Source organism: Ochotona curzoniae, unplaced genomic scaffold, assembly GCF_017591425.1.
Source record: "Ochotona curzoniae isolate NIBS_2020 unplaced genomic scaffold, NIBS_Ocur_1.0 contig_293, whole genome shotgun sequence".
NCBI classification, from domain to species: domain Eukaryota; kingdom Metazoa; phylum Chordata; class Mammalia; order Lagomorpha; family Ochotonidae; genus Ochotona; species Ochotona curzoniae.
The window spans coordinates 727,224-752,557 of record NW_024465655.1 but is presented as its reverse complement, the minus strand read 5'-3'; the positions used below and the strand labels follow the sequence as shown (position 1 = coordinate 752,557).

Here is a 25,334-nt window from a genome sequence, read left to right as displayed (position 1 = left end):
AAGCCGATCTGGGTCTCCCACGTGGGTGCAGGGTCTCCAGGCCTTGGACCATCCTTCCCTGCTTTCCTAGGCCACAGGCAGGGAGCTGGCTGGGAAGTGGAGCCGCCGGGAGTAGGCTCCAGTGTCCATCCTGGTGCCTACAAGGCGAGGATTTTAGCCATTAGGCTATTGCGCCAGTCCCCACTTTCGGTTTTTAAAAACTATTAAGAAAATATGCTACAATTTTGAAATACTTCATGAAATTTCCTCCCAACTTAGGCATATTAGAAGTATTTATTAAAACATTTGTAATGAATGTAAATATAAATCTAAACTGCATATTTGAACCTACTCTGTTTGAAACTCTGTATTTTTAACATAAAATTGAATCTGTGTGCATACAGAAACAGTGGAAGAACAAATGTGCTGTAACTGAATGCCAGAAGCCGCTGGATCGTTCAAAGATGACTATGAGAGACTTCATATATTACCTACCAGAGAGCAATCCAATGACGTAAATAAAATTTATTTCTGTTGTAGATTCCTTTTTTTTTAAAGATTTATTTTTAATTGGAATGGCAGATTGACAGAGAGAAGTAGAGGCAGAGAGAAAGCTTCCGTTCTGTTGGTTCACTCCCCAAATGGCCACAATGGCCGGAGCTGAGCTGATTCAAAGCCAGGAGCACGTAGCTTTTTTCTAGGTCCCTGAAGCAGGTGCAGGGTCCTAAGGCTTTGGACCATCCTCTACTGCTTTTCCGGGCCGTAAGCAGGGAGCAGGATGGGAAATGGAGCAGCCCGGACACTGCCTGGCACCCATATGGGATCCTGGTGTGAGCAAGGTCGGAATTTAGCTGCTGAGCCATCGCATCAGGTGCTCTTGCAGACTCTTGAGGTTACCTCGTGACTTCAGCAGAGCATTCATTGTACAGTTGCAGTATCTCAAATAACTTTTTTGTGGCAGTGATAAATGATACTCTTTACCTCTGAGATTAAAAGTAAGATAGCTTTGTTATCTTTAGTACCAGGATTACTAAAGGCAACTAGGCCACTTTCTTTTTTGTAATTAAGATTGCAGTTTGCTAATTAACTATGTAGAGATTGTCAAAAATATAATAAAAAAAAGAATGGAAATTAGAAAAAAAAATCCGCAGTTTGTATTGTATACCATGATCTGATCTAAAGGAGTAGTTTAGTTTTTTGGGCTGCATTGTAATGAAATACAGTGGTGATTTGATTCACCAACTGTTTCAAGAGCAAAGCTGCTTTAATCAAAGCTAGCCCGGACAGGTGGAGGACAGGGCCGCCAGCAGCTGCATAATAGGTGTATTGTTAGCAGGTAGAGGGAGGAGTAGTGACATACTCAGAGGACTAGGTTGCTGGCCCGGTTGAAGAGCCAGATAGGCTGCTTCATGCCTTGGGACTAGGCGCCTCCTTTCCTTGAGGAATTAGAGGGTAAGACTGTTTCGTAACTATGCTGTAACAAATTCTTGACTGGAAAGCTGATTTTTGGCCTATGCCATTACTAGTGAAGTGCTGAGGCGTGTTAAAAACAAAAGGGACGTTAAAATCATTTCCTTCTTACCTACAGATCACACTCATAAGCTGTGCATTGTTCATGTGTTAAAATAAGTTCTGTTGTTTGCATTTGCTAGTTCTTCACTGGAACAAGAAAAGAAAACGGAGAAAGCGTTGCCTTCAGTGCAGACAAGAGAGTAAGCGTTCCATCTTCTTTTTTCCATGTGTTTTCGTATGGGTACTTTTTTTTTAAATGAAATTGTTTAGAAAAATCTTTTAACAGAAAATAAATAGTTGTCAAGTGATATTTTGCTGAATTTTGAAAGTGGACTCACTTAACAAGAATAAAAGTTGCTGCTTTCTTTAAGTCAGTATAAAAGTGCTACTTGTAAAACTGGTCACTTTGATTTAAATTAAAGTTTTTAGAATGAAAGGGTTTTTGTTCTAAGATTATTCATTCGTTTGAAAGCAGAGCTAGAGAGAGGCAGAGACAGAGGAGAACCTCCAGCTGCTGCTCCACTTCCCAACTGACAAAACAGCTGGAGCTGGACTGCTGCCAAAGCCGGGTGCCAGGAGTTTTTCCTGGATCTCCCACATGGTGCAGGGGGCCAGGCACGTGGGCCGTCTTCTGCTGCTCTCCCAGGTCGATGAGCAGGGAGCTGGATGGAAGTGGAGCAGCTGGGGCTCAGGGACTCCTGAGGTGCCCACGTGAGAAGCTGGCATCACAGAGGGAGGCTTTACCTGCCGTGCCCCTAACTCTGCCTCCAGAGGTGCTATTTTAATTTAGGGCATACGTTTCCTGCCAAAGCAATCATGATTTTAGGGTAATAATATAGCTATATGGTACAGAATTCAAAAGAAATAAAAGGAAATACTGAAATTTCCATTTTTTTACGTTAATTTATTTATTGAAAGGCAGAACAGAGAGGCGAGCGCTCTTCCATTTCCTGGCTTCCCCTGAGATGGCTGTAACGGTGGGGCTGTTCCAGGGCAGAGCCAGCAACATGCAGTTCTGACTGCATCTCCCAGATGAGGGGCAGGGGCCCCAGCACTACCGTGCACTGCCATTCACTGTCGTGCACTGCCGTGCACTGCCATTCACTGTCGAGCACTGCCATGCACTGCCATTCATTGCCATTCACTGCCATTCACTGATGTGCACTGCCATGCACTGCCGTTCACTGCCATTCACTGCCATACACTGCTGTTCACTGCCATTCACTGCCGTGCACTGCCATTCACTGTCGTGCACTGCCATTCATTGCCATTCACTGCCATTCACTGCTGTGCACTGCCATTCACTGCTGTTCACTGCCATTCATTGCCATTCACTGCCGTGCACTGCCATTCACTGTCGAGCACTGCCATGCACTGCCATTCATTGCCATTCACTGCCATTCACTGCTGTGCACTGCCATGCACTGCCGTTCACTGCCATTCACTGCCATACACTGCCATTCACTGCCGTTCACTGCCATTCACTGACATTCACTGCTGTGCACTGCCATGCACTGCCATTCACTGCCATGCACTGCCATTCACTGCTGTTCACTGCTGCCTTCCCGGGTTCTGGTGCATGTGTGCGTGGGTGTGCAGCTGGAACAGAAGCAGGGAAGCTGGAATTCAAACTGGTGCTCTGCTGTGTGCTTCCCGCCTTGCTAGCAGGGCCTTAGCTTGCTGCATTGCAGCACCAGCCCACGTCACAACTCCTCTGGAAACCCTTTTCATAGTGTTGTGAATTAAGCCTGTCTTTACTTTGGTTAGGCAAGAAAATAAGAATACTGCTGATGCAGATGGCAGTGAAGAAGTGGAAGAGGAGACGGATGAGGGGCCATTGCTGGTCCCTCGAGTGAAAGTGGCCGAAGATGGTTCTATTATTTTGGATGAAGAAAGGTAGGTTAAAAAAAGGGGGCAAAAAGTTGTACGTTTGTAAGAACAGTTGTATATTTTATAATGAGAGAATACTGATCTGGTGTCTGTTATGGACTCTGCTGTATTTGCATAGTGGTTGTTGTAATGGCAGAGTGGGTTATATATTCATGTATAATGTGTGATAATTTGAATATGGTGTTACTGTGTTCTATCATCAATTATCTTACCCTTGTCCTGCTGACGTTCTGGTCATTGAGTTGAATATTCATGTCCTGGGCTCCACCGGGGTCCGTGAGGGTAGGTGTCTTGGATTAAGTTTTGCACTTAATGTGCAAGTTTTCATATTACCAACCAAAGTCTTATGTGCAGTGAGACCTATGCTTAACATCCAGTGGCTTTTCATATTATGCAGTCTAATTCATCTTCTGGTTTTCAATAATTATAATAAGTCTCATATTTGACATGGTGGAATTTAGTTGACTTTTTTTTTAAAGATTTATTTATTTTTATTGGAAAGGCAGATATATAGACAGGAAAAGAGAGACGGAGAGGAAGATCTGCATCTGATGGTTCACTCCCCAAGTGACCACAATGGCCAGAGCTCTGCCGATCCTGAGCCAGGGGCCAGGAACTTCTTTCCAGGTCTCCCACGCGGGTGCAGGGTTCTAATGCTCTGGGCTGTGCTTGACTGCTTTCCCATGGCCACAAGCAGGGAGCTGGATGGGAAGTGGAGCTGCTGGAATTAGAATCGGCGCCCATATGGGACCCTGGTGCGTTCAAGGCAAGGACTTTAGCTGTTTGGCCACGCTGCTGGGCCCTTGACTTTTATAGTTTGTATTTTTTTAAATGTTTTTCATTTTTAAAGTCTATATTTTTTTAAAAAATGAATAGTATGTATTTTGACAGTTTGAAAAATTTTGCAGTTAAATTTTATTGTTGTAAATATTGCAAATTCTATGATAATGTAAATACATGTTTTCACATAATTTTAATTTGTATTGATAATTTCACTGGTTATTAAAGCAGTATTTAACTGCTTTGACTGCAAGTATATAAAATGTGAGCATAAAATGCTTGTGCTTCTCAGTCTAGCCATGTGCCTGCCACGTACTGTATATTGACTATAGGAAGTATAAACAGAGTGTGTTTCAGATAGCGCAAAGATATTTTGTGAGTTTCATGTTGCTGATAAGAATTTTTAATCTATATTTTCTTCTGCCTTGTTGGAATCATATATTAAGTAAAAAATAGGATCAACTTAGAAAATACGGTTATTGCCCGTTGTAGTGTATGTGCTGCTGAAGCAAGCATGGAAATAGACGCTGGGAGATGTGCATTGTTACACCTCGGGGTGGTTGCTGTGGCAGAGGTCAAAATGGAACCATTTAAATATCCTTTGCCTTTGTTTTCTGACTTTTTTCTGATGTGGGTTTATTTGGAAATTTCTTTCAGTTTGACGGTAGAGGTTTTAAGGACAAAAGGCCCCTGTGTTGTTGAGGAGAATGACCCTATATTTGAGCGTGGTTCTACAACTACATACTCCAGCTTTAGGAAAAGCTGTTACTCTAAACCATGGTCAAACAAAGGTAACCAAGAGTTGTTTGAAATTGTATGTTATGTATTGCTCCTGTCCCCACTATACTTTTTTTTTTTTTTGTAAGATTTATTTATTTTTATTGGAAAGGCAGATTTCCAGAGAACAGAAACAGAAAGATCTTCCACTTACTGGTTCACTCCCCAGATGGCCAACTTGAAGCCAGCAGCCTCCTCCGGGTCTCCCAGGCAGGTGCAGCAGGGTCCCAAGGCTTTGGGCCGTCCCTGAGTGCTTTCCCAGGCCACAGGCAGGGAGCTGGATGGGAAGCGGGGCCGCTGGCACTTGATTTGGCACCAGTATGGGTTGTAGGTTGTGATGAGCCCATCGAGCCGTGGCACTGCCTCCTGCTTGCCCCAGTCCGTGACAGAATTGTGTCTCTTCCTATGTAAAAGTGTGTTTTTGCTGTTTCATTTTTTCTTTGTTTCTTTTTTTTTTAAAAAATTGTGTGTTATTTGAAAGGTGGAGAGGCAGCGATCTTCCATCTACTCGTTGATCCTGCAGGCAGATTGGCTCAGAGCTGGAGCCAGGGCCTTCCGGATTGGCTCAGAAGTACTGTCTGTGTGTGGTCAGGATCCAGTGCTGGCCTGCTGCCTCCAGCCCCCAGCAGGAAGCTGGGCTGCCCGCTGGAGTAACTGGGACCACAACCCGGCATCCCAAGTCCTGTCCTCCATAACTGCCGTGCCACCTCCCTGCCCAAGAAAAACAGATATTTTAATGAGTTATTTATTCGAAAGGCAGAATTACAGAAGAAGGCAAGACAGGAAGAGAGAGCAAGAGAGCGAGCAAGAGAGATCTGCAATCTGCTGTTTCCGCTCCCCAGTATTTAAGGAAAGTGTTTCTAAAACACTGTTGCATAAGTTTCTGATGAAATTAAATCTCACCAAGTTTATTTTAAATTCAAAATGCTCATGTAAGATTTTTTTTTCCGTCTGCAGCATTCACAAGGTTAATGCCAGTCACTGTAAATGTTTTGTGTTTACAGAAACAGATATGTTTTTTCTAGCCATCAGCATGGTAGGAACTGACTTTTCTATGATTGGACAGCTTTTCCCTCACAGAGCAAGAACAGAAATTAAGGTAAAGTGAATCTTCCACATTTGTTGATTGTAAGTAGTTCAAAATGACATGATGATCATTATTATTAATTCCTTTGATTTTTCCCCCCCACTGGTATTAGATTTTTGTATCATTTTGACTCTTTATTATTTGAAGCATAACATATATATATATTTTTAAAGTTTTATTTTTATTGCAAAGTCAGATATAGAGAGGAAGAGAGCCAGAGGGGAAGATCTTCTGTCTGATGATTCACTCCCCAAGTGGCCACAACGGCTGATGTTGCACTAATCTGAAGCCAGGAGCCCAGATCCTCTTCTGGGTCTCCTTAACTGCTTTTCCAGGCCATAAGCAAGGAGCTGGATGGGAAGTGGAGCTGCCGGGACCAGAGCTGGCCCCCATATGGGATCCCGGCACGTTCAAGGCGAGGACTTTAGCTGCTAGGCCATGGCACCAGATCCTTGTTGCATCTTTTAAATGGGCACCCATCAGTGAGTGCTGAGCTGATCTGAAGCCAGGATGCCGGATGCCGGATCCTCTTCTGGGTCTCCCACATGGGTGCAGGGTCCCAAAGCTTTGGGTTGTCCTCGATTGCTTTCCCAGGCCACAGGCAGGGAGCTGGATGGGAAGCGGGGCTGCCGGGATTAGAACCGGCGCCCATATGGGATACCAGTGCATGCAGGGGCTGTCATGCTGGGTCCTTTGTTTATTATTATTTTTTTAAGGCAAAGTTACAGAAACTTAGAGGGATATCTACTGGTGTCCCGACCTGCAGGACATGATGTCCGAACCCTCAGGGTGGACTGGGAATGCTGGGCTGCTCGCCCAAGAAACAGACACGTATTTGGTGAAAGAGAAAGTCCCATGCTCTTTATTTTACTCCTTATGTATACATATCTTCTTCTCTAGGGGAGGAGGGTAAAGTGGGGTTTTCCTGGAACTAATCATCTGTATTGAAATGGGGAGGAACTAATTATTTGAGCAGGAATAAGGGTGGAGGTTCTGTTTCCGCTTGCTTTGTATGGGATGTTCTAGCCGCAATATCCTGCTTGCTGCGGCCCTGCTTGCCCAAGGTGGGTTTTGCAGTGCAGCAAGTTGTCAGGCAGGCCAACAAGTCTAAGGCCTGTAAGTCTGTAGTTCCTAATACACTGATTCACTTCCAAATGGCTGCCATAGCTAGGACTGGGCCTGGCTGCAGTCAGGGGCTAGGAGCGTCCTCTTGGTCTCCCACGTGGTTGCAGAGACCCAAGGACTTGATCCATCCTGTGCTGCGTTCCAAGGCCTTAAGCAGGTAGCTGGGTCAGAAGAACAACCGGGACATGAACTGGTATCCATCTGGGATGCTGGTGTGCATGCAGAGGCTTAGCCTGCCACGCCACAGTGCAGACCTCGGGTTGTAAGAACTTTGAAACATTGATTTAAAAAAAAAAAATTTGGAAGACTGAGAGATAGAAATATATAGAGAGAGGTCCTTTCATCTGCCTGCAAATGAAAATCCCCAAATGCCTGCAACATCTAGGGCTGGGCCAGGAGCCCAAAGCGGTCAGGATCTTGTTTGTTGGGTGGCAGGTGCCCCAGTTCTTGAACCTCTACCTCCTGGCTTTTAGGGTGCACATTAGCAGGAGGCTGGAATGGGGAGCAGTGCCAGGAATTGAGCCTCAGAATTCCAGTTTGGACTGTGGGCATGCTAGGCAGTGACTTAACCACTGTACCAATCACTTCTAGGATTTTTTGTTTTTTATTTATTTTTATTGGAAAGGCATATTTACAGAGCAAGAGAGAACCGCCCATTCACTGCCCAAGTGGCTGCAATGGCCTGAGCTAAGCCAGTCAAGCCAGGAGCCAGGAGCTTCTCTGTACCTCATTGTGTTTGTATATCTGCTTTTTCTGTTAAAAACAGACAAACGAGAAGCTAGTGGTCTAACTGGTAACTTGCCTTGGCAAAGGCCTAGCATTTCATAGAGAGTAGTTTGTTACTTTTAAGAATTGCATGTTAAATGTATGCTGTTTTTCAATTAAAATGATGTTGTAAAACAAAAAACTAAAATGATTTTGCTTGGAGAAAATGTTTACAGACTTTTTTGTTGTTGACAGAATAAATTTAAACGTGAAGAGAGAACAAATGGCTGGAGAATTGATAAAGCCTTCCGTAAGTACTGAGACCTTTGTACTGTGTGCCTCTTGGGGAGCCTGGTAAAGGGCCAGCCTTTTATTTTTGTCCCCATTGTGTGTTGGACTCGTTTTTGTCCCTGTGTGGATACACGAATTCCAGTCAACATTCTTGTGTTTATCAATATGGATCTTGCCATTGCTACAAGTCTAAGAAGAGGGACTAGCCACAACACCAAGAGCATAGAGTTCTAAGTTGAAGAGATTATAGGCCAAAGCTAGGAGCCAGGACTTCATCCAGGTCCCCCGCGTGGTTGCAGGGGCTCAGCCACCTGGGCCGTCCTCTGCTGCCTTGCCTGGCTCGTTGGCAGGGGGCTGCATTGGAAGAAGAGCAGCCTCTGTGACTTGAGCTGCCCCTCGCATGTGAGATCCCGGAGGTGCTGATGGTGGCTCAAGCCGCCGTGCCATGTTGCTGGCCCCCCAACGAGGTCTGAGTCATCTGTATATTAAAAAAAACAAATCATACACACACACACACACACACACACACACACAGTTCAAAGTGTAGTTTGCATTTTGACAAAGAATATACTTTGGAAGCCCCAGCTCCGACAGTGTGTGGAGCGGGTTCCTTGTTGCAGGCGTTTCCCTTTCTCGACCGACATTCAGCTGCCATCCCCCAAGCCCTTTGCTTAAATTAGCACCTGATGAATGGGATCATACAGAATGTACTCTGATTTCTTTCCTTCAGTGTGTTTTTGAAACTCACCTGTGTTAATGCTGGTGGTGGTAGTAATAATTTTATTTCTGTCCCTTTCGTTGCTAAGTAGTAGACTGTTGTGGCCTTGTTTTCCAGTGGTCCAGCTGATAGACCCACTTGGTTTTGAAATTGTGGTTTTTTTTTTTTAAAGGTGAAAAGTTTCTTTAAAAAAAAATAAAAACTTGAAAGTTCTTTCCTTTTTTTTTGAACAGAGGAAAAGCGTCCTTTTGACTTCGATTTTTTTGCTCATTTGCTTCAGAAAGTTCTTGCTGAGGAAGAGAAAAGAAAACAAAAGTCGGTTAAAAACCACAGTGTAAAGGAGAAGGAGGCCTCCAAATCAACGAAACACGGGAAAGGTACTGAGTCTGAAAGGAGTGCTGTTTATTTAGCAGTGGTGGGCGTAAGCCTTTGCTCCAGCCAGCAGAACCAGGAACGTGGACAGGGAGAGGGTCTGGAGATAGTGCCGACAGGAGACCACTGATGGTGGAAGTCTCTGCGAAGTCTTCTCTCTATTGCTCCTTCACCTCTCCTTATATACTATTCCCCTCCAGTCCTAATTTAGCCAGGAAATTGGATACAGATGAGTCCAATTAGTCTAGGTGTTTCTAGCCACAAGCCCAGTTCCTGTTCTTGCCCAGCACTAATCACCTGCTTAACCCACAAGCCTTGTCTTCAGGTCTTGGCGAGTCCTTGGAAGTCCAGGGAACTAAGATGAGCTTGCCTTGGCGCGGCTTCACCCCTGTGCATTTGCCAGCCCCCTGCTGAAGCAGCAGCAGCTTTTTAAAGCTCACCTGGTGGGGCTGTCAGACGGCCTTGAGGCTTCTTGAGAGCCTTAGAATCTAGTGTACTTCCTCTGTAATACCATTCTGCTGTTGAATTTTAATATTTAGTGCAATGCAATTCTCGTATTTGGAGGTGATGACTCGGTTGTATTGCTTGAGCAGAATTTGAAAAGGCTTGTGTCGAGTTACATACTGTTAGTTGCAGGGCTTATATTTCCATAGCTGTTCAAACTCTAGTTTGTGAAGATAATGTGCAGCCAGAATTACATGATTTCCAGAACCTTAAGACTGTAAGAGACATTATGTGTTAGCTGGTCCACGTCTTACTCTTCTTTTCCATTTGGCTGAATGGCTGAGGAACTCCGCCAGAGATCCTGTTACTTACCCTGTGGTTGCACAGTGTAAGTGGCCGAGGCTGGACTGAAACGTGCAACTGTGAGAACCCTTGCTGGGCTCCTGAGGGCCACGTGAGCCTTGCCGATTGACTGCAGGGCTCCTGAGGGCCACACGAGCCTTGCTGATTGACTGCAGGGCTCCCAGGAGTCCCTTCTGCTTGCCTGGAGCACAGCGCAGTTCAGACTCCTAGCAGAACAGCTTGACTTGAGGCGCAGTGAGAAGCAGCCTTAACAGTTCGAGGGGTGAAGCTGTCTGAAGCTTCCTTGACGAAGCCCCTGGGTTAGCCTTTCAAAGGGTAGCAGTCAAGTCGGCTTTAGTAACTGTTTTGCACAAAGACAGTCTAGACTTTTTTAAGGGCTTATTTTTTGTTTTGAGTTTCTTTTTTTTTTAAATTTTTTAAATTATATTTTTGACAATCTTTACATAGTTAACTGGGGTAAAAAGGTTCAAGGGCTATAGGAAATTGGGTAAGACTATTATTTTCATATTGTTTCCTTCATGTTTAAAGGGGGGTATTAAGGGAGAAGGCCCACCCAATTTCCCACCCTCCCCACGTCCCTGATGTGGGGCATGCTCCGAGGGTCTTGCTCACGTGGTTTTGATAGTTCAACAGTTATAAATTGCTGCCAGTCTTGCCACTCCAGGCACTATGAGGTCTTTGAAGAATCCACTGGTTGACATAGTCCATCATAGAGTCTCTGTTTGCCCCGTATTTCGCTGCCAACATATAGCTGAGATGGTTGATTGACCTGTTCTGTCTTCTCTCTTTTCTTGGTTAGGGTTCTGAGTCCAGCAGTTAAATTGGGGAGATCTCTAAAGACTAAAGAAACTCCGTCTGAGGTGTTCTCGGACCAGATTCTTGTATGTACTAGCAGGTACAGGGCCCGGCACAGTCCATCGCCCTGATCAGCTGGTGGTTGCAATCGCTGGGTTGGTTCTGTTTCCAGCCCCGACTTCCACTGGAACTGATGGGTGTTGCAGTCCAGCCTGGCGCTGCCCAGCACATACTTACTTGAAAGGCAGATTTCCTGAGAAGCAGAGACAGAGATCCTCCCTCCCTGGTCATTCCCTGAAGGGTCCGAAAGCTGTAGCTGGGCTGCTCTAAAGTCAGGAACTTGGAGCTGCATCCAGGTCTCCCACGTGGGTGCAGTGGCACATGGGCCTGGGGCGTCCTCTGCTGCTTTCCCAGGGTGTAAGCAGGAGGTTGGATGGGAAGTGGAACAACTGGGACTCAAATCAGGCCCCTCATGGGAGGCTGGGACCACCAAATGAAGCTGAACCGGCTACATGTACCTGCCCTCTGATTGTTTTGAAGAAAAATGAGACCATCAATAGTGTTCTACCATGTTTTTTTTTTTCTTAAGATTTAAAAAAATTTTTTTATTGGAAAGGCAGAAGAAAAGAGAAAAGGAGAAAGAGAAAGATCTTCTGTCCACTGGTTCACTCCCCAAATGTCCACAATGACTAGAGCTAAACTGATTGGAAGCCAGGAGCCCGGAGCTTATGCATAGGTGTAGGGTACCAGTGCTTTGTGCCGTCCTTGACTGCTTTCCTAGGCCGCAAGCATGCAGCAGCCAGGATTTGAACCAGTACCCATATGGGATCCCTGGCACATGCAAAGTGAGGAGTTTAGCCACTAGGTTGTGGTGCTTAGACACCCTGCCACCTGATTATTTCAATGTATAAATATGTTCTGAGATACTTTTTTTTAAAATTAATTACATTTCATTTTATGACATACTTTCATAGGCTCAGGGATGCCCCCAACCCCTCCCCATGCCCTCCCTCCCATGGTGGATCCCTCCACCTTGTTGCAGTATTACAGTCAAATCCAGTCAAGAATCTTTCATTGCAAGCATGTACCATACCATACCGTAAACTTACCATGCCAACTTACCATATGTACCATGGTGGCAGCGTACCATACCAACTTACTATACTGTAAACCTATTTGTTCCTTTAATGCAGTTAGTGGCAGCATAATTCTTTATTACAGAACTGTATAGTTTGTCATTCCCTGATGACGGGGCTAATACCCTGGAAGACATTTTTAAGTATTTGTCTGTTAATTTTTCTGCAGATTGTCTGTTTATAACCATCCATCTTGTTTTCAGCAAAAAAAGTTGCCAGTGGAGATGTCATTGATGGAGCAGAGGAGTCAGTGAGCGCGGTCGGGGTAGCAGGCTCTCCCAAGGGCGCTCAGGCAGCAGCAGAAGAGACTGCGAGCTCGGGACAGGCTTCAGAACAGGCCGTGTCAGGTCAGGAAATCAGTCAGAAAAAAAGGAGAAGAAAGACTAAAGATGAAACCAACAACAAAGAAGTAAAAAGTCCTTCGGAAAATGCGATGGTACAGTCTGGCCTTTCTAAAGGAGAAAAACGTAAGAGTAAGTTTCTTATCTTTTTTTTTTTTTAATTTTAAGATTTATTTACTCTTTTTAAAGATTTATTTTTATTGTAGAGTGAGATATACAGAGAGGAGGAGGTTGGCTTGTTTTCTAGAAATGTTTCCTTGAGATGGAGAGCCTTCTCTGGTGGTTCACTTCCCCCATGGCCATAATCTCTAGGTATTGGGCTGCCTCGAGGCCGAGTGCTGGAAACCCCGCTCAGGGCTCGGGGCGGGTGTCTCGGACCTTCACCGCTTCCTGCAAGGATCTGCATTGGTAGATGCTGGAGTTAGGAGCTGGAGCCAGACTGGGAATGCAGTCTCTCTGATGTGAGGAATGGGTGTGTCATGCCCACCCAGACCATGCTTGAAATCTGGCTGTTGAGACCGGCACAGTGGCATTGCACGATAATCTTCCAGTTGAAGTGCTGGCATCCCACGTGGGTGCCAGCTTGAGTCCCAGCTGTTACATTTGGATATGTAGCTCCTTGCTGATGCCTTGAGAAAACAACTAAAGGTGATCTAAGTCCTTGGGCCTCTGCGCTCAAAGGGAGACCAGAAGAAGTTCCTGCTGCTGGCTTTGGTCCAGCTCAGCTCTGGCCATTGCGGCCACCTGGGGAGCGAATCAGTGGATGGAACATCTCTCTGTCCTGTTCTGTATCTCTGATTCTCAAGTTAAATAAGTCTTCATCCCACTTAAAAAAAATCTAGTTTCTTTATTTACCAAGTATGACTTTTTTTTAAAAAAGATTTATTTATTTTTATTGGAAAGGTGGATATACAGAGAGGAGGAGAGACAGAGAGGAAGATCTCCCGTCCAATGGTTCACTCCCCAAGCGGCCACAACGGCTGGAGCTGAGCCTATCCTGAGCCAGGAGCTTCTTCCGGGTTTCCCATGCAGGTGCAGGGTCCCCAGGCTCTGGGTGGACCTCAGCTGGGAAGTGAGGCTGCTGGGATTAGAACTGGCACCCATATGGGATCCTGGTGTGTGCAAGGCGAGGACTTCAGCCTCTAGGCCAAGGCTCCAAACCCTATTTGCTGTTGCTTTTAAAGCAGCAGAATGGTTGTCAAATCAGTTTTTCTGATTGGACCTATAAGATCTGTCCATCTGGCTACTTGAGTTGCAGCAAGGTCAAAGGAAGGCGTTACAGACTGTCCAGAAACCTTGCTCCGGCCCTTCCTGCACAGTATTCACTTTGCTCTGAAGGGGAGTCATTTGCCTTCCAAATAGGAATATGAATGTTGTGTGACTCAATGTTTTGTAGGAAAGGCACATGGCATGTAAATTATTTTATTTAAAGATTTATTTATTTTTATTGGAAAGGCAGATATACGTTGAGGAGGAGAGACAGAGAGGAAGATCTTCTGTTCACTGGTTCACTCCCCAAGTGACCACAAAGGCCAAGTTGAGCCAATTCAAAACCAGGAGCCTAGATCCTCTTCTGGGTAACCCGCGCAGGTGCAGGGTCCCAAGGCTTTGGGCCGTCCTCTCCTGCTTTCCCAGGCCACAAGCAGGGAGCTGGATGGGAAGTTGAGCTGCCAGGATTAGAACCAGCGACCATATGGGATCATGGCGCATGTAAGGCGAGGACCTCAACCACTACGCTATCGCGCCTGGCCCAAATTCCTTTATTTTGAAAGTGGGTGTATTTGTGGTCATTGTGTGGACTAACCTCTGTCTTGTGTTCACAGGTAAGAGCTTGTCGCTCGAGCCTGCAGAAACGGAGGCTGTGTGCGGTGAGAAGCAAGAGTCATCCTGTGTGCAGAGCGTGGATGCCAGCATATGCCCAGTCTCCGGTCAGGAAGCCCCAGAGGACCCGGACGCCAGCCTTCCATCCAGGTCGTTTCTGCAGCTTCACTAGTCTTTTTTTCTCCCCCGAATGATTCATTTATTTGTTTGTAAGACAGAGTGACAGAGAGGAGACGTCTTCCATCTACTGGTCCCCCCTGCAGATGGCGCAGCAGCTCAGGGTCCCCCATGTGGAGCATGTTCTGAGGGTTCTGCTTGGGTGGTGTTGATCGGTCTGAGATACTGTGGATCTCACTGATCCAAGGATGAGGAAATTCTTCCAACGTCCATTGGCTGGTTAAGCTACCTTAGAGTCTCCCTCCACCCAGATATTTGCTATCAGTGCTTGGTTGGGGGAGTTGTCCAATCTGTCCTATCTTCCTTCCTCTGCTATGGTGTCATATGTCCTCTGCAGGCCCCGGTGCCTTGCCATATCCTTTGTGTGCATCTGGGCCTGCCATCCATGGCTCTGCCTTTTCCACTGAGGAGGCCCAGTTCTGACACATTCACTGTCCCCACAGACCCTCACCTGTGCCATCCCCCAGAACCCTTGCAAGCCCACAAAGCAAGCTTCCATAGGCTCACTGTGGTGTGGTCAGCATGCTTTACCTGGCACCGTTGTTGTGTTGTCTGGGTCCTGGCAGACCCCTCTCAGTGGGGCTCAACAGAGCTTGCACCCACTGCATAGGCGGGCTAAGGACCAGAGCAGGCAACCTGGCACCATTGGAACCCTCGCCCCCGGTGCTCATGGACCCAGCATCCCTCCCACATATCTTCAGAAGGAAAAAAAAAAATTGAATAGGCCAGGTGACTGTGTTGGCACACTGGTATGGTTAACACAGATTTGGCATTAAGCAGGCCCAGCATGCCTGCCAGCTACTCGCTGCTTTTAAAGCATTACCCAGCAGTGTAATGCTTGCTTAAGTACAATGCAACGTAGGCAGTTGCCCACAGCTTGGAGATATCTATGTAGTTATTTATTTACTTATTTTAAAGACTTATTTATTTTTATTACAAAGTCAGATATACAGAGAGGAGAAGAGACAAAGAGAAATATCTTTCATCTGCTGATTCACTCCCCGAGTGACCACAGTGGCTGGTGCTGTGCTGATCTGAAGCCAGGAGCCAGGAGCCTCTTCTGGGTCTCCCAAGTGGATGCAGGATCCCAAGGCTTTGGGCTGTCCTCAACTGCTATCCCAGGCCATAAGCAGGGAGCTAGATGGGAAGTGGAGCTGCCGGGATTGAGGTGCCCATATGGGATCCTGGCGCGTTCAAGGCGAGGACTTTAACCACTAGGCTATCGCACCGAGCCTTATTTATTTATTTATTAAATATTTATTTTATTTTTATTGGAAAGTTAGATATATAGAGAGGAGGAGAAACAGAGAGGAAGATCTTTCATCTGTCGATTTATTCCCCAAGCGGCTGCATAGGCCGGATCCGAAGCCAGGAGCCAGGAGCTTCTTCCGGGTCTCCCACATGGTGCAGGGTCCCCAGGCTTTTGACTGTCCTCAGCTGCTTTCCCAGGCCACAAGCAGGGAGCTGGATGGGAAGCAGGGCTGCCAGGATTAGAGCTGATGCCCATAGGGATCCCGGCACAAGCAAGGTGAGAACTTTAGCCCCCAGGCTCCCGTGCCGGTCCCTAGTTTTTTTTTTTTAAGTATTTATTTGAGAGAAGTGACGCAAGTGGAGACAGAAAATAATGAAACTGCTGGCTTGCTGTGCAGTTCCACCCTGAGCCAGGTAGGAATCAGTCTGAAGCCAGGAGCTCAGAGCTGTGTCCCATCTCTCGGCTGTGCTCTAAGCTGTTGATCCCCAGGTTCCTTAGCAGAACGCTGGGAGGAGCACGGAGTGGCTGAGACTGAATCCAGCATCCTGGGATGGAATGCTGCAGCCTCATATACTGTGCCTCATGGCTGCCTGAGCGCAGACCTTAAAATATAAAATTAGTAGGTTTGCCCATCGCGAAATCAAATACTGCCTTTAATAAGGCTCTATGAAGAATGTAAAACAGCCGAAAATGATTGGGAATTTTTGTATGTGATATATAGCTAAAAAACTACATATGAAGACAGGTAGAATATAATGGGAATTGTTAACTCACAAAAATATTAACACCCAGTAGGAGAGAGAAGCGTCAGGCTAAATGTGTGTTGAAATGTTAGCAGGGAATGTTGGTCCTCGGGCCTCGGCGGTATTGTTAATTGAAGTACTTCGTATTTCGCCATTTGCAGGGTGTGGTGTTAACTGCAACTTGCAGTGTTTGTGCATGTTGCATGTCTTTGGATCAGCATGGTTGTGTGAAGACTGAAGCCGTAACGGTTCATTCTGTTTGTAAACCCCAATTCATAACATAGTGTTCATTTTGAGACTCCTGATCCTTTCACACATGTGTTAATTTGGGATTGCTACTCTCTCTACAGTGACAGGTTTTCTGTAACCTGATGCGAGAGGAATCAGTTAGCTGAGAGCTTTGATTATTCTATACTAAGAATCATCTCCCTTGATTATGTGCATTTCTAACGTCCTTCAGGTTACTGCATAGACAGTGTATTTACTAGGAATCTTCGCCCGTCCGTGTTTTTCTGCCCACAGTGGTCACCCAGGGGCCCTGCCGGCGGCAGGCCAACCTTCAGGCTTCCCTTCGTCAGGAGTCGAAGCTTCAGCAGTGTGTGCGCCGAATGATGCCGAGGCTGGGTGTGCAGAAGAAACAGATGTTGGCACAAAGAGTGAATCCGCGTAAGTGTTTTACCACGGTTGGATTTTGTTGGTTTCCGGAAGTTTCGTAAGGTTCTTGGATGTGCTAATGTTCCGTGTAGGTGTTAGCTTGTCATGTAAACCATTTAACATAGAATTATGCTGTGATCTGTTAGGAATATGACATTAAAGTTTTCTTCTCTTCCATATCTGATGTGTAGTAATGCCAAGAGTTTTTGTTAGCAAAGTACTAACGTGATGAAATTTGAAAATAATTTGGGATACCAGGATACTTCAAAAACCTTACAGAAAATCTGTATTATAAAAAACTATGTACAGATTTAAAAAAGTTTTTTGCAACAAAGTAGCCTTACTTTTAATTCCCTCTCCACATACTTGCTGGATTTTAACTGCATTTACTGCATTTCACTTGTACTTCACTGGAGTTACTGTTCACCCATTTTGTCAGCGTAATAGGCTTTGGGCATTGACTTTAAGGAGGTGTGTACGTCTTCCACTATGCAGATACTGGTTAAATATATACATATATATACTTTTTAAAAGATGTACTATTTATTTATTGGAAAGGGAGATTTACAGAAAGAAGGAGAAAGATAGAAAGATCTTCCATCCACTGGTTCACTCCCCAGTTGGCCGCAGTAGCTGGAGCTGAACCATTCTGCAGCCAGGAGCCAGGAGCTTCTTCCGAGTTTGCCACATGGTGCAGGGTCCCCAGGTTTTAGGCCTTCATTGACTGCTTTCCCAGGCCACAAGCAGGGAGCTGGATGGAAGCGGGACTGCCACGATTAGAACCAGTTGCCATATGGAATCTCGGCCCATTCAGTGCGAGGACTTCAGGCACTAGGCTACCCTGCCGCGCCCTCTTCAACTCTGTTTTAAACTTTTCTTTAATATTTTAAAAATGTTTTGTATTTCATGTTTTGCTCACTGTTTTGAGATTTTTCCCTTATTGTATGTTAAAATTGTGTTTCTGTGTTATTAACCTCATGTTGAGATGAGTTGTAATGACTAATACTAAATCATGTGTTTTAACCTTTGATAAATAAGGCAGTCCCTTTCCCCGTTTCTGTGTGGTTCTGAGTGGGCTATTTCAGAAATTCATTGCATTAATTGTAATTTACACATACTTTTCAGGAATACGGAACAGACGGAAAATGTTAAACCGGGAGTGAGAGGTCGGCTTCAGAGACCTAAACCCAGTCTGTCCAGGGCACTTGGGAAGAAGGCTGTTCTTCCACAAGCCGAAACAGGTGCTGAGAGGAAGAGTTCACCTTCTGAAACTTCTGTTGATACGGTAGGGATCAAGAGAATGTATGGAAGTTAAAATTAAAGAATTGAAAAATCTTTCCAAAACATTGGGGAATAAAATTGTCTGGCTTTTCAGAGCTCACTTATTTCTTGGGTCAAAATATTTTAAATACATCCATGACTCTTATCGTTATGCATTGTCAAACTTACAGTTTAAAGGAAAAACTCTATTTACATTGTAGTATACGTAAATTTTTCTGGGTTTTTTTTTTTTTGTATCTGAAAATTATTTTTGTTAAAAGTTTTTTAGAATATTTTACTCTATTCTCATGTAAAATAAATGCAGATTCAATTTAAAAATTAAAGCAAAAAGTGCTTATAATTTTATTATCCTGATACAGTAAATTTGTTCACATTTATGCCAGTTATCTTCTACAAAATCGGCCAGTGTGATTTGTTTTTTTAAAATGATTTATTTCTTTATTTGAAAGACCAAGTGAGAGAGAGAGAGAGAGAGCGAGCTTCTCTCTGCTGGTTCACTGCCTCAGTGGCTTCAGTGGCTGGTGCAGGGCTGACCTGAAGCCAAGGGCCAGGCCCATCCTCTGGCTCTCTTAGGTCCAGACTGGTGGCCAAGGACGTGGTGCCGTCTTTGCTGCCTTCCACAGTCGCGAGAAGCGTGCGTGGCAGGCCGCGGCTGCACCTGGGCCTTTGTCCGTAGGCATGCTGGCGGCACAGCACCTCGCTTTATTTGCTGTCCCACAGCGCTAACCCTGGCAATTCTTTTTGTGTTTTTTCTTTCATGCTAAACATTTCCTAAATATTTCTCCGTGTCACTAAACAACAGTGTTTTTAGGAACTTCTTGTCATATTCTGTCTGTTGAATGTAATTTATTTAGCTGTTTATTCATTAATGTAGTTCTTATGTATTTGCAATATCTGACATTTTATATAATGTTCTGTGGAGATCCTAGTTGATACTTAAATCTTTTTCTGATTATTTTCTTAGAATAGTCTTCCAAATGATATGGACATTTTAAAGACTGTATATTGGGAAAAAGATTTCTAACAGTATATCAGGTTATCCATTTTATATGACTTGCATATGTGGAGTTTTAGGAAAATCCAACTAGCAATTTAGAAATGAAACTAGATGGTTTTCATTTGTTCGTTTTAAAGTCTAAGCAATTTTTATGGTTAGTAAAGTATAAAAATTAAATTCACAGAGTCACGTGGAAAAGGCCACAATGCCGATGTGTGACGGGGATGGGATGGAGCGCCCTGAGAGCGAGAGCCTGCCGGCCGAGCCTGCCTCTCGGTATGTATGCATGCGCTGAGCGCCAGTGGGAGCCTCAGCCTTGTCTGTCCAACCTATTGGCTGCATAGTGGGGCCTGGGTTGTGTTTTCGGCTGATAATGTGCTTTGATCCATTTTCAAGTGTAGAATGTTGAAACATTTTTTTTTTTTTAAAGATTTACTTATTTTTATTGGAAAGTCAGATATACAGAGAGGAGGAGAGACAGGAATATCTTCTGTCCGAATCTTCACTCCCAAAGTAGCCGCAATGGCTGGAGCTGAGCCAATCCAAAGCCAGGAGGCAGGAGCCAGGAGCTTCCTCCAGGTCTCCCACATGGGTGCAGGGTCCCAAGACTCTGGGCCGTCCTCAACTACTTTCCCAGGCCACAAGCAGGGAGCTGGATGGGAAGCGGGGCTGCCGGAATTAGAACTGGTGCCCATATGGAATCCTGGTATGTTAAAGGCGAGGACTTTAGTCACTAGGCTGTAATGCTGGGCCCTGTTGAAACAATTTTATATTTCATTCTGTCCTTATCGTTGTAGTTATAAATGATGAGTTCATTGAGTTAGCAATTAGATAATTTCTCTCAGTGGTTTTTACATTTTTTCTCCCTCTGTAATGAGGTGTCTTGCCTCCTAGCCCTCTTCCAGAGGTGCTTTTCCTTTCTGTCTTTCCATGTTCACGTTCACCTGGTCACTTTGCAAAAAAGAATTCTCTGTGACTGATTAAAAATTTTCTTTTATTTTAAAGGCAGAGTTACACAGAGAAGGGGAGACAGAAAAAGACATCCACTGGTTTACTCCCCAAATGGCTGCAGCTAAAGCTGAGCCAATTCAAAGCCAGGAGCCTCCTTTGGGTCTCCCATGTGGTTCAGGAGTCTAAGACCTTGGGCCACCTTCACTGCTTTTCCCGATAGCAGGGAGTTGGAACAGAAGCGGAGCAGCGGGGACTCAGTTACCAGTATGGGATGCTGCTGCCACAGTGTGGAGCGTGACTCTGTGGGACCATGGCACCTGTCCCTAAGTGGGAAAATTTACACTGAAGTGGAGGTGTGGGAAAGCCTTGTTCCATGTGAATCTGCTCAGTAGGTATTGTATTCAGCCTGCAGTTGGTGCTAAGCCCTGGAGTTACGAGTTGTCCAGCAGTCCTGGTGAGGAGTTAATACCGTGAGCTCATCACATAAGGTTTACCAATTTTGTAAAGAAGAATTGATTTTAAAATATTTTGCTTAGTCAGTCTTTCTGTATTATGTCTGCCCCCGAAAATACAGATAGGAGTGTTCGCAGGTATTCTTGAGGACGTTTTTTAACTGACTTTATGTCCCAGTGTTTTCCATAAAAGAGAAGTTTGTAACTGCAGAATAAACGTTGACTTCGTTCTTTTGTGGTTGTTTTAGGCTGGATGAGAAAGCTTGTCTTCAGGAAGCCAGTGCACCCAAAGCCTTGAAACCTGCACGACTCACGCGGGGCCGCCTGCAAAGACCAAAGCCGAATGTTGCTAACGTGCCTGAACGGAAGCCTCAGATATCACAAGAAAATCTTGGAGCTGCTGCAGAAGAGACTCAGGCTGCACCCTGTGTTGATGGTGGCGTAAGTTCCCTATTCTACCGCAGCTGCTGGAGGTCCTAAACCTTAAGCGAAGCCGTTTTAGAACAAGGTTGCTGCTGTTTCATGTGCATCATTCAGTAAGTTTGTAGTCCAAGTGCCATAGGTACGAGTTTTGCCAGTTAGCACAGTTTAGAGTCTAATGGATGATCTGCTCAACCTGACCTCACGTTTTCTTTTACCTCTCATTGCACACTTTAGTTACAGTTTCCATTTGAAAAGATTACTTTTTTGTTTTTTTAAAAAAGATTTATTTATTTTTATTGTAAAGTTAGGTACATAGACAGAAGAGACAGAAGAGACATTCTGTCCAATGTGAACGCAACAGTCAGTGCTACGCCAGTCCGAAGCCAGGAGCCCGGATCCTCCTCTAGGTCTCCCACACGGGTGCAGGGTCCCAAGGCTTTGGGCCGTGCTAGACTGCTTTCCCAGGACACAAGCAGGGAGCTGGATGTGAAGTGGAGCTGCCCTGATTAGAACTGGCGTCCATATGGGATCCCAGTGCAAGTTTAAGATGAGTACTTTAGTCACTAGGCTACCATGCTGGGCCCACAGTTTCCATTTAAAAAGATTACTGAATATGTGAATTTTAACCTGGGCTTTAACAAAATAAAATACTAAAATTTTCCCCCCTGAAATATGATTCCTGGTACAAAGGTTATTGACATAGTGTTTGAGAAAAGGGCGAGTGTTGGCCTGATTTCGATTTCTCAGTCAGGTGTGGTATTTTGTAGGATAGTTCCCATCGGATAGTTCCCAGTCGAGGTTCAGGATGTTGGGCTCCATGGGGAGGCTGCCCTCCATGTGACAGAGGAGGCTGACTCAGTCCTGATTGGGAAGAGAGGGACAGGGGCTTTCAGAGAGCGTCGGAGCTGGGGGCTGTAATGTGGCTTTCGAATTTGCTGCACAATTTTAAAGTTTTGGCCATTTCCTCATTTTAAATCGAACAGTTTTCATTGAATTCTTTTAAGTTATGTTTTATTGCGAAGCTGAAAAATTATTGTGTTTGTTCTCAAGATTTCTCAACAAGTGGAAGATCAGTCACGTGAGAGTGTGGAGTGTGGAGACGTCACATCCGGGCCTGAGAGGAAAGACGGTTCTGGGGAGATACCGTCAGATGAGCCCAAGGCTGGCAGTGCCTCTCCAAGGTAATGCCAGGGTGCTGATTGTAGCTGTTTAAAAATGTTATACGAAGTTTTAGTACTGGATTTTGTTGTTTTGGTTTGGGTGGTGGTTGTTGTAAATGTGTGTGTGTGTGTGTGTGTGTGTGTGTGTTTAAATTTATTTGAAAGTTAGAAAAGGGGAGACAGAGAGAGGTCTCCCATTTGCTGGGTCACTCCCCCATCTGGTGAAGCTGAGCCTGTGTGAAGCTAGACGCTCTTCCGGGTCCCCCACGTGGGTATGGGGCTCAGTCACTGTCACCGTTCTCCACTGTTATCCCAGGCTGTAAGCGGGGAGTTGGGCTGCAACCGGGACGACGTGGCATTAACCGGCACCCATATGGCATCTCGGCGCTTACAAGGGGGGGAATTAGCTAATCGAATCATTGTGTCAGGCCCATCTTTTTTTTAACTTGAGTGCTTCTGATATTTCTGTAGTAACTACTCCATCAGCATGTCTTCAATTGACCATTTTTTAAATTTATGTATCTTCTTTTGAAACAGCGTTCAAGAGAATAATGAAACCGATATACTCAAACAAGTTCCCAGTCAAAGGACTAGATTTCAGAAAGCCAAGCCAAATATAGTGAGAGGAGCTGCAAGAAGAGGAATTTGTTCAAACAAAGTGGTCCCCGAGGAGATTCTTGTCTCTGAGGACATGACAGCATCTTTGAGAGAAACTGTGAGACCAGACAGCTTGCCAAGCGGGGAGGTACTGGTGGAGGTCTCTGCTGCGAAGGGACTGGAGTCACATACAGGAGAAGCTGGAGGAAGCATCATCTCTCCAAGGGAGAAAATGCCAGAAGTGGATGACGTCATTGTAGAGATGGAAGTGCACTCAGAAATGACTGCAGGAGAGACTTCGCTCAGGGAGGAGGTGTCCGAGGGCGCAGGCACGGCTGTGCGGGATGCCCACACGGGAGACGGACCCCCACAGGAAGACACCCCAGAGGAGCTCACAGTGACAGTTGACACGGAGGCAGATTTGAAACGCATTGAAAGAGAAGGGCCCCCGAGTGAGATGTTACCAGAGATGACTGACGCCATGGAGGAAACAGAGGAAGTTCTGGAAGGAACAGAGTTGTCCACACAGACCAAGGCCCCTGAGGGGATCACAGCTACAGGTGACATGGAAACAGATCCAGAAGGAGTTGGAGAAGTTTCCCAACGGGAAAATGTACTGCTGGAGGCCAGTGAGGAAATGGAGTTTCATTTGGAAGAAAATGGGAAAAAAGACATTCCCCTATCAGAAGAGGTACCAGGAGGGCTAACTGCTGCCCAGCACGCAGGGGCGACGTGGGAGCGGACTGGAGGAGCAGGGCCCTTGGAGGAGAGACCCTCCGAGGACATGGTTGTTCCTGAGGGAGCTGGGGAGGAGAAGCCCGAGGAGACGAGCCCCGCAGGAGAAGCTGAGTTGGATTCTCTACGGAGCAGCAGTGCCGACCGGAGAGCCACCGTGCCTCCCCCAGGGCCAGAGGTATGTCCTGTCCTCGACATAGCTCTCGGGAGTCTACAAAGAAAGCCTGTAAAATCATGCCAGGAGTCTCACCAGTGCGTTCAGCATGCCTTCTGCTCCCCTCTTTCTTCCGAGCCTTAAATTTCTGTCTTAGGATTGTGCAGAAACTGTACTCTTTTTTTTTTTTTTAAATCTTATGAAACTTTTTAATTATGGAAAAGCAATTAAGAATTTTTTTAAATTTATTACTCATTTCTGTTTGTATGAAAGACAAGGAGAGACGTTCCGTGCGTTGGTTCTGGTCTCAGATGTCTGCACACGGGAGCAGGGCCCAGGCGCTTGAAATATGTCTCCTGAGTGTGCGTGTGCAGGAAGCTGCAGTGGGAAGCAGAGCCATTGCTCTGATACGTCACGTCAGCATCCCAAGTGGCGCTCTCATCACTATGAGACAGCACCACCAACCTGTAAAAAAATCTGTTAATTTGAAAGACAGAGCATTGAGGGAGAGTTAGAGAAATGAAGAAAGACTTTTTTTTTTTGAAGATTTATTTTTATTATTATTTTTAATTGGAAAGGCAGATATACAGAGAGGAGAGACAGAGAGGAAGATCTTCCGTCCGATGATTCACTCCCCAAGTGACCACAACGGCTGATGCTGTGCCGATCCGAAGCCAGGAGAATCTTCCGGGTCTCCCACACGGGTGCAGGGTCCCAAAGCCTTGGGCCGTCCTCGACTGCTTTCCCGGGCCACAGGCAGGGAGCTGGATGGGAAGCGGGGCTGCCGGGATAGAACCGGAGCCCATATGGGATCCCGGGCGTGCAAGGCGAGGACCTTAACCACTGCGCCACCGCGCTGGGCCCAAGACTTTGTTTTTAAGGATTTTTTTTAGAAAGTCAGATACACAGAGAGGAAGAGAGACAGAGATCCTCTGTCCACTGCCTCACTCCCCAAGTGGCCACAATGGCCAGAGCTGAGCCATTCTGAAACGAGGAGCTTCTTCCGAGTCTCCCACGCGGGTGCAGGTTCCCAAAGCTTTGGGCCGACCTCGACTGCTTTCCCGGGCCACAGGCAGGGAGCTGGAAGCAAAGTGGAGCAGCCGGAACACAACCAGCGCTCATAAGTTATCCTGGCATGTGCTAGGTAAGAACTTTGCTAAGCTGCCGTGCTGGGCCCTATTTTTTTTTTTTTTTTCACTTCCTTCATTTCTGCAACAACCAAGGCTGGGTACAGTCACAGCCGGGAGGCAGTCGCCCCGTCGTGGTCTCTCCTGTGGGTGGCAGGGCCTCATCTGCTGCTGCCTTCCTTGGCTCATTGGCAGGACTCTGACTTTTAAGCAGAGCAGCTTGACTGGGACCAGCAATCTGACAACATGCTTCACCACAACTCCAGGTCCTTCTCTCCCCTCAAGTTACTCTTAGTGTCATTTTGAAGTTAACTTTTTTAGCTAAAAAGCTGGAGGACGCATCATCCTAAAAAGCATGGATGAAGGCCGCAGTGTAGTTTAATAAAATCATTTCTCCATTAAAAAAAGATGGAAGAATTTGAACTGAATGCTGGAAATTGAACTGAATTACACCATTAGCTGCAATCATGTTAATTATGCTTTTGGTCATATCAG

At 45.6% G+C, this 25,334-nt stretch overlaps 1 protein-coding gene across 1 annotated transcript in view; it reads left to right on the top strand.

Moving 5' to 3' along the window:
- Positions 1-25,334, top strand: part of BDP1 (B double prime 1, subunit of RNA polymerase III transcription initiation factor IIIB) — a 72,404-nt gene that overhangs the window by 7,048 nt on the left and 40,022 nt on the right. The window contains exons 3-17 of the mRNA XM_040979078.1: positions 384-493; positions 1,632-1,691; positions 3,256-3,387; positions 4,819-4,952; positions 5,943-6,037; positions 8,111-8,165; positions 9,098-9,241; positions 12,178-12,447; positions 14,139-14,286; positions 16,831-16,974; positions 18,088-18,247; positions 19,425-19,516; positions 20,892-21,084; positions 22,117-22,247; positions 22,764-23,736. Coding sequence (XP_040835012.1) covers positions 384-493; positions 1,632-1,691; positions 3,256-3,387; positions 4,819-4,952; positions 5,943-6,037; positions 8,111-8,165; positions 9,098-9,241; positions 12,178-12,447; positions 14,139-14,286; positions 16,831-16,974; positions 18,088-18,247; positions 19,425-19,516; positions 20,892-21,084; positions 22,117-22,247; positions 22,764-23,736 — 2,841 coding nt within the window. The remainder of the gene's footprint in view (positions 1-383; positions 494-1,631; positions 1,692-3,255; positions 3,388-4,818; positions 4,953-5,942; positions 6,038-8,110; positions 8,166-9,097; positions 9,242-12,177; positions 12,448-14,138; positions 14,287-16,830; positions 16,975-18,087; positions 18,248-19,424; positions 19,517-20,891; positions 21,085-22,116; positions 22,248-22,763; positions 23,737-25,334) is intronic.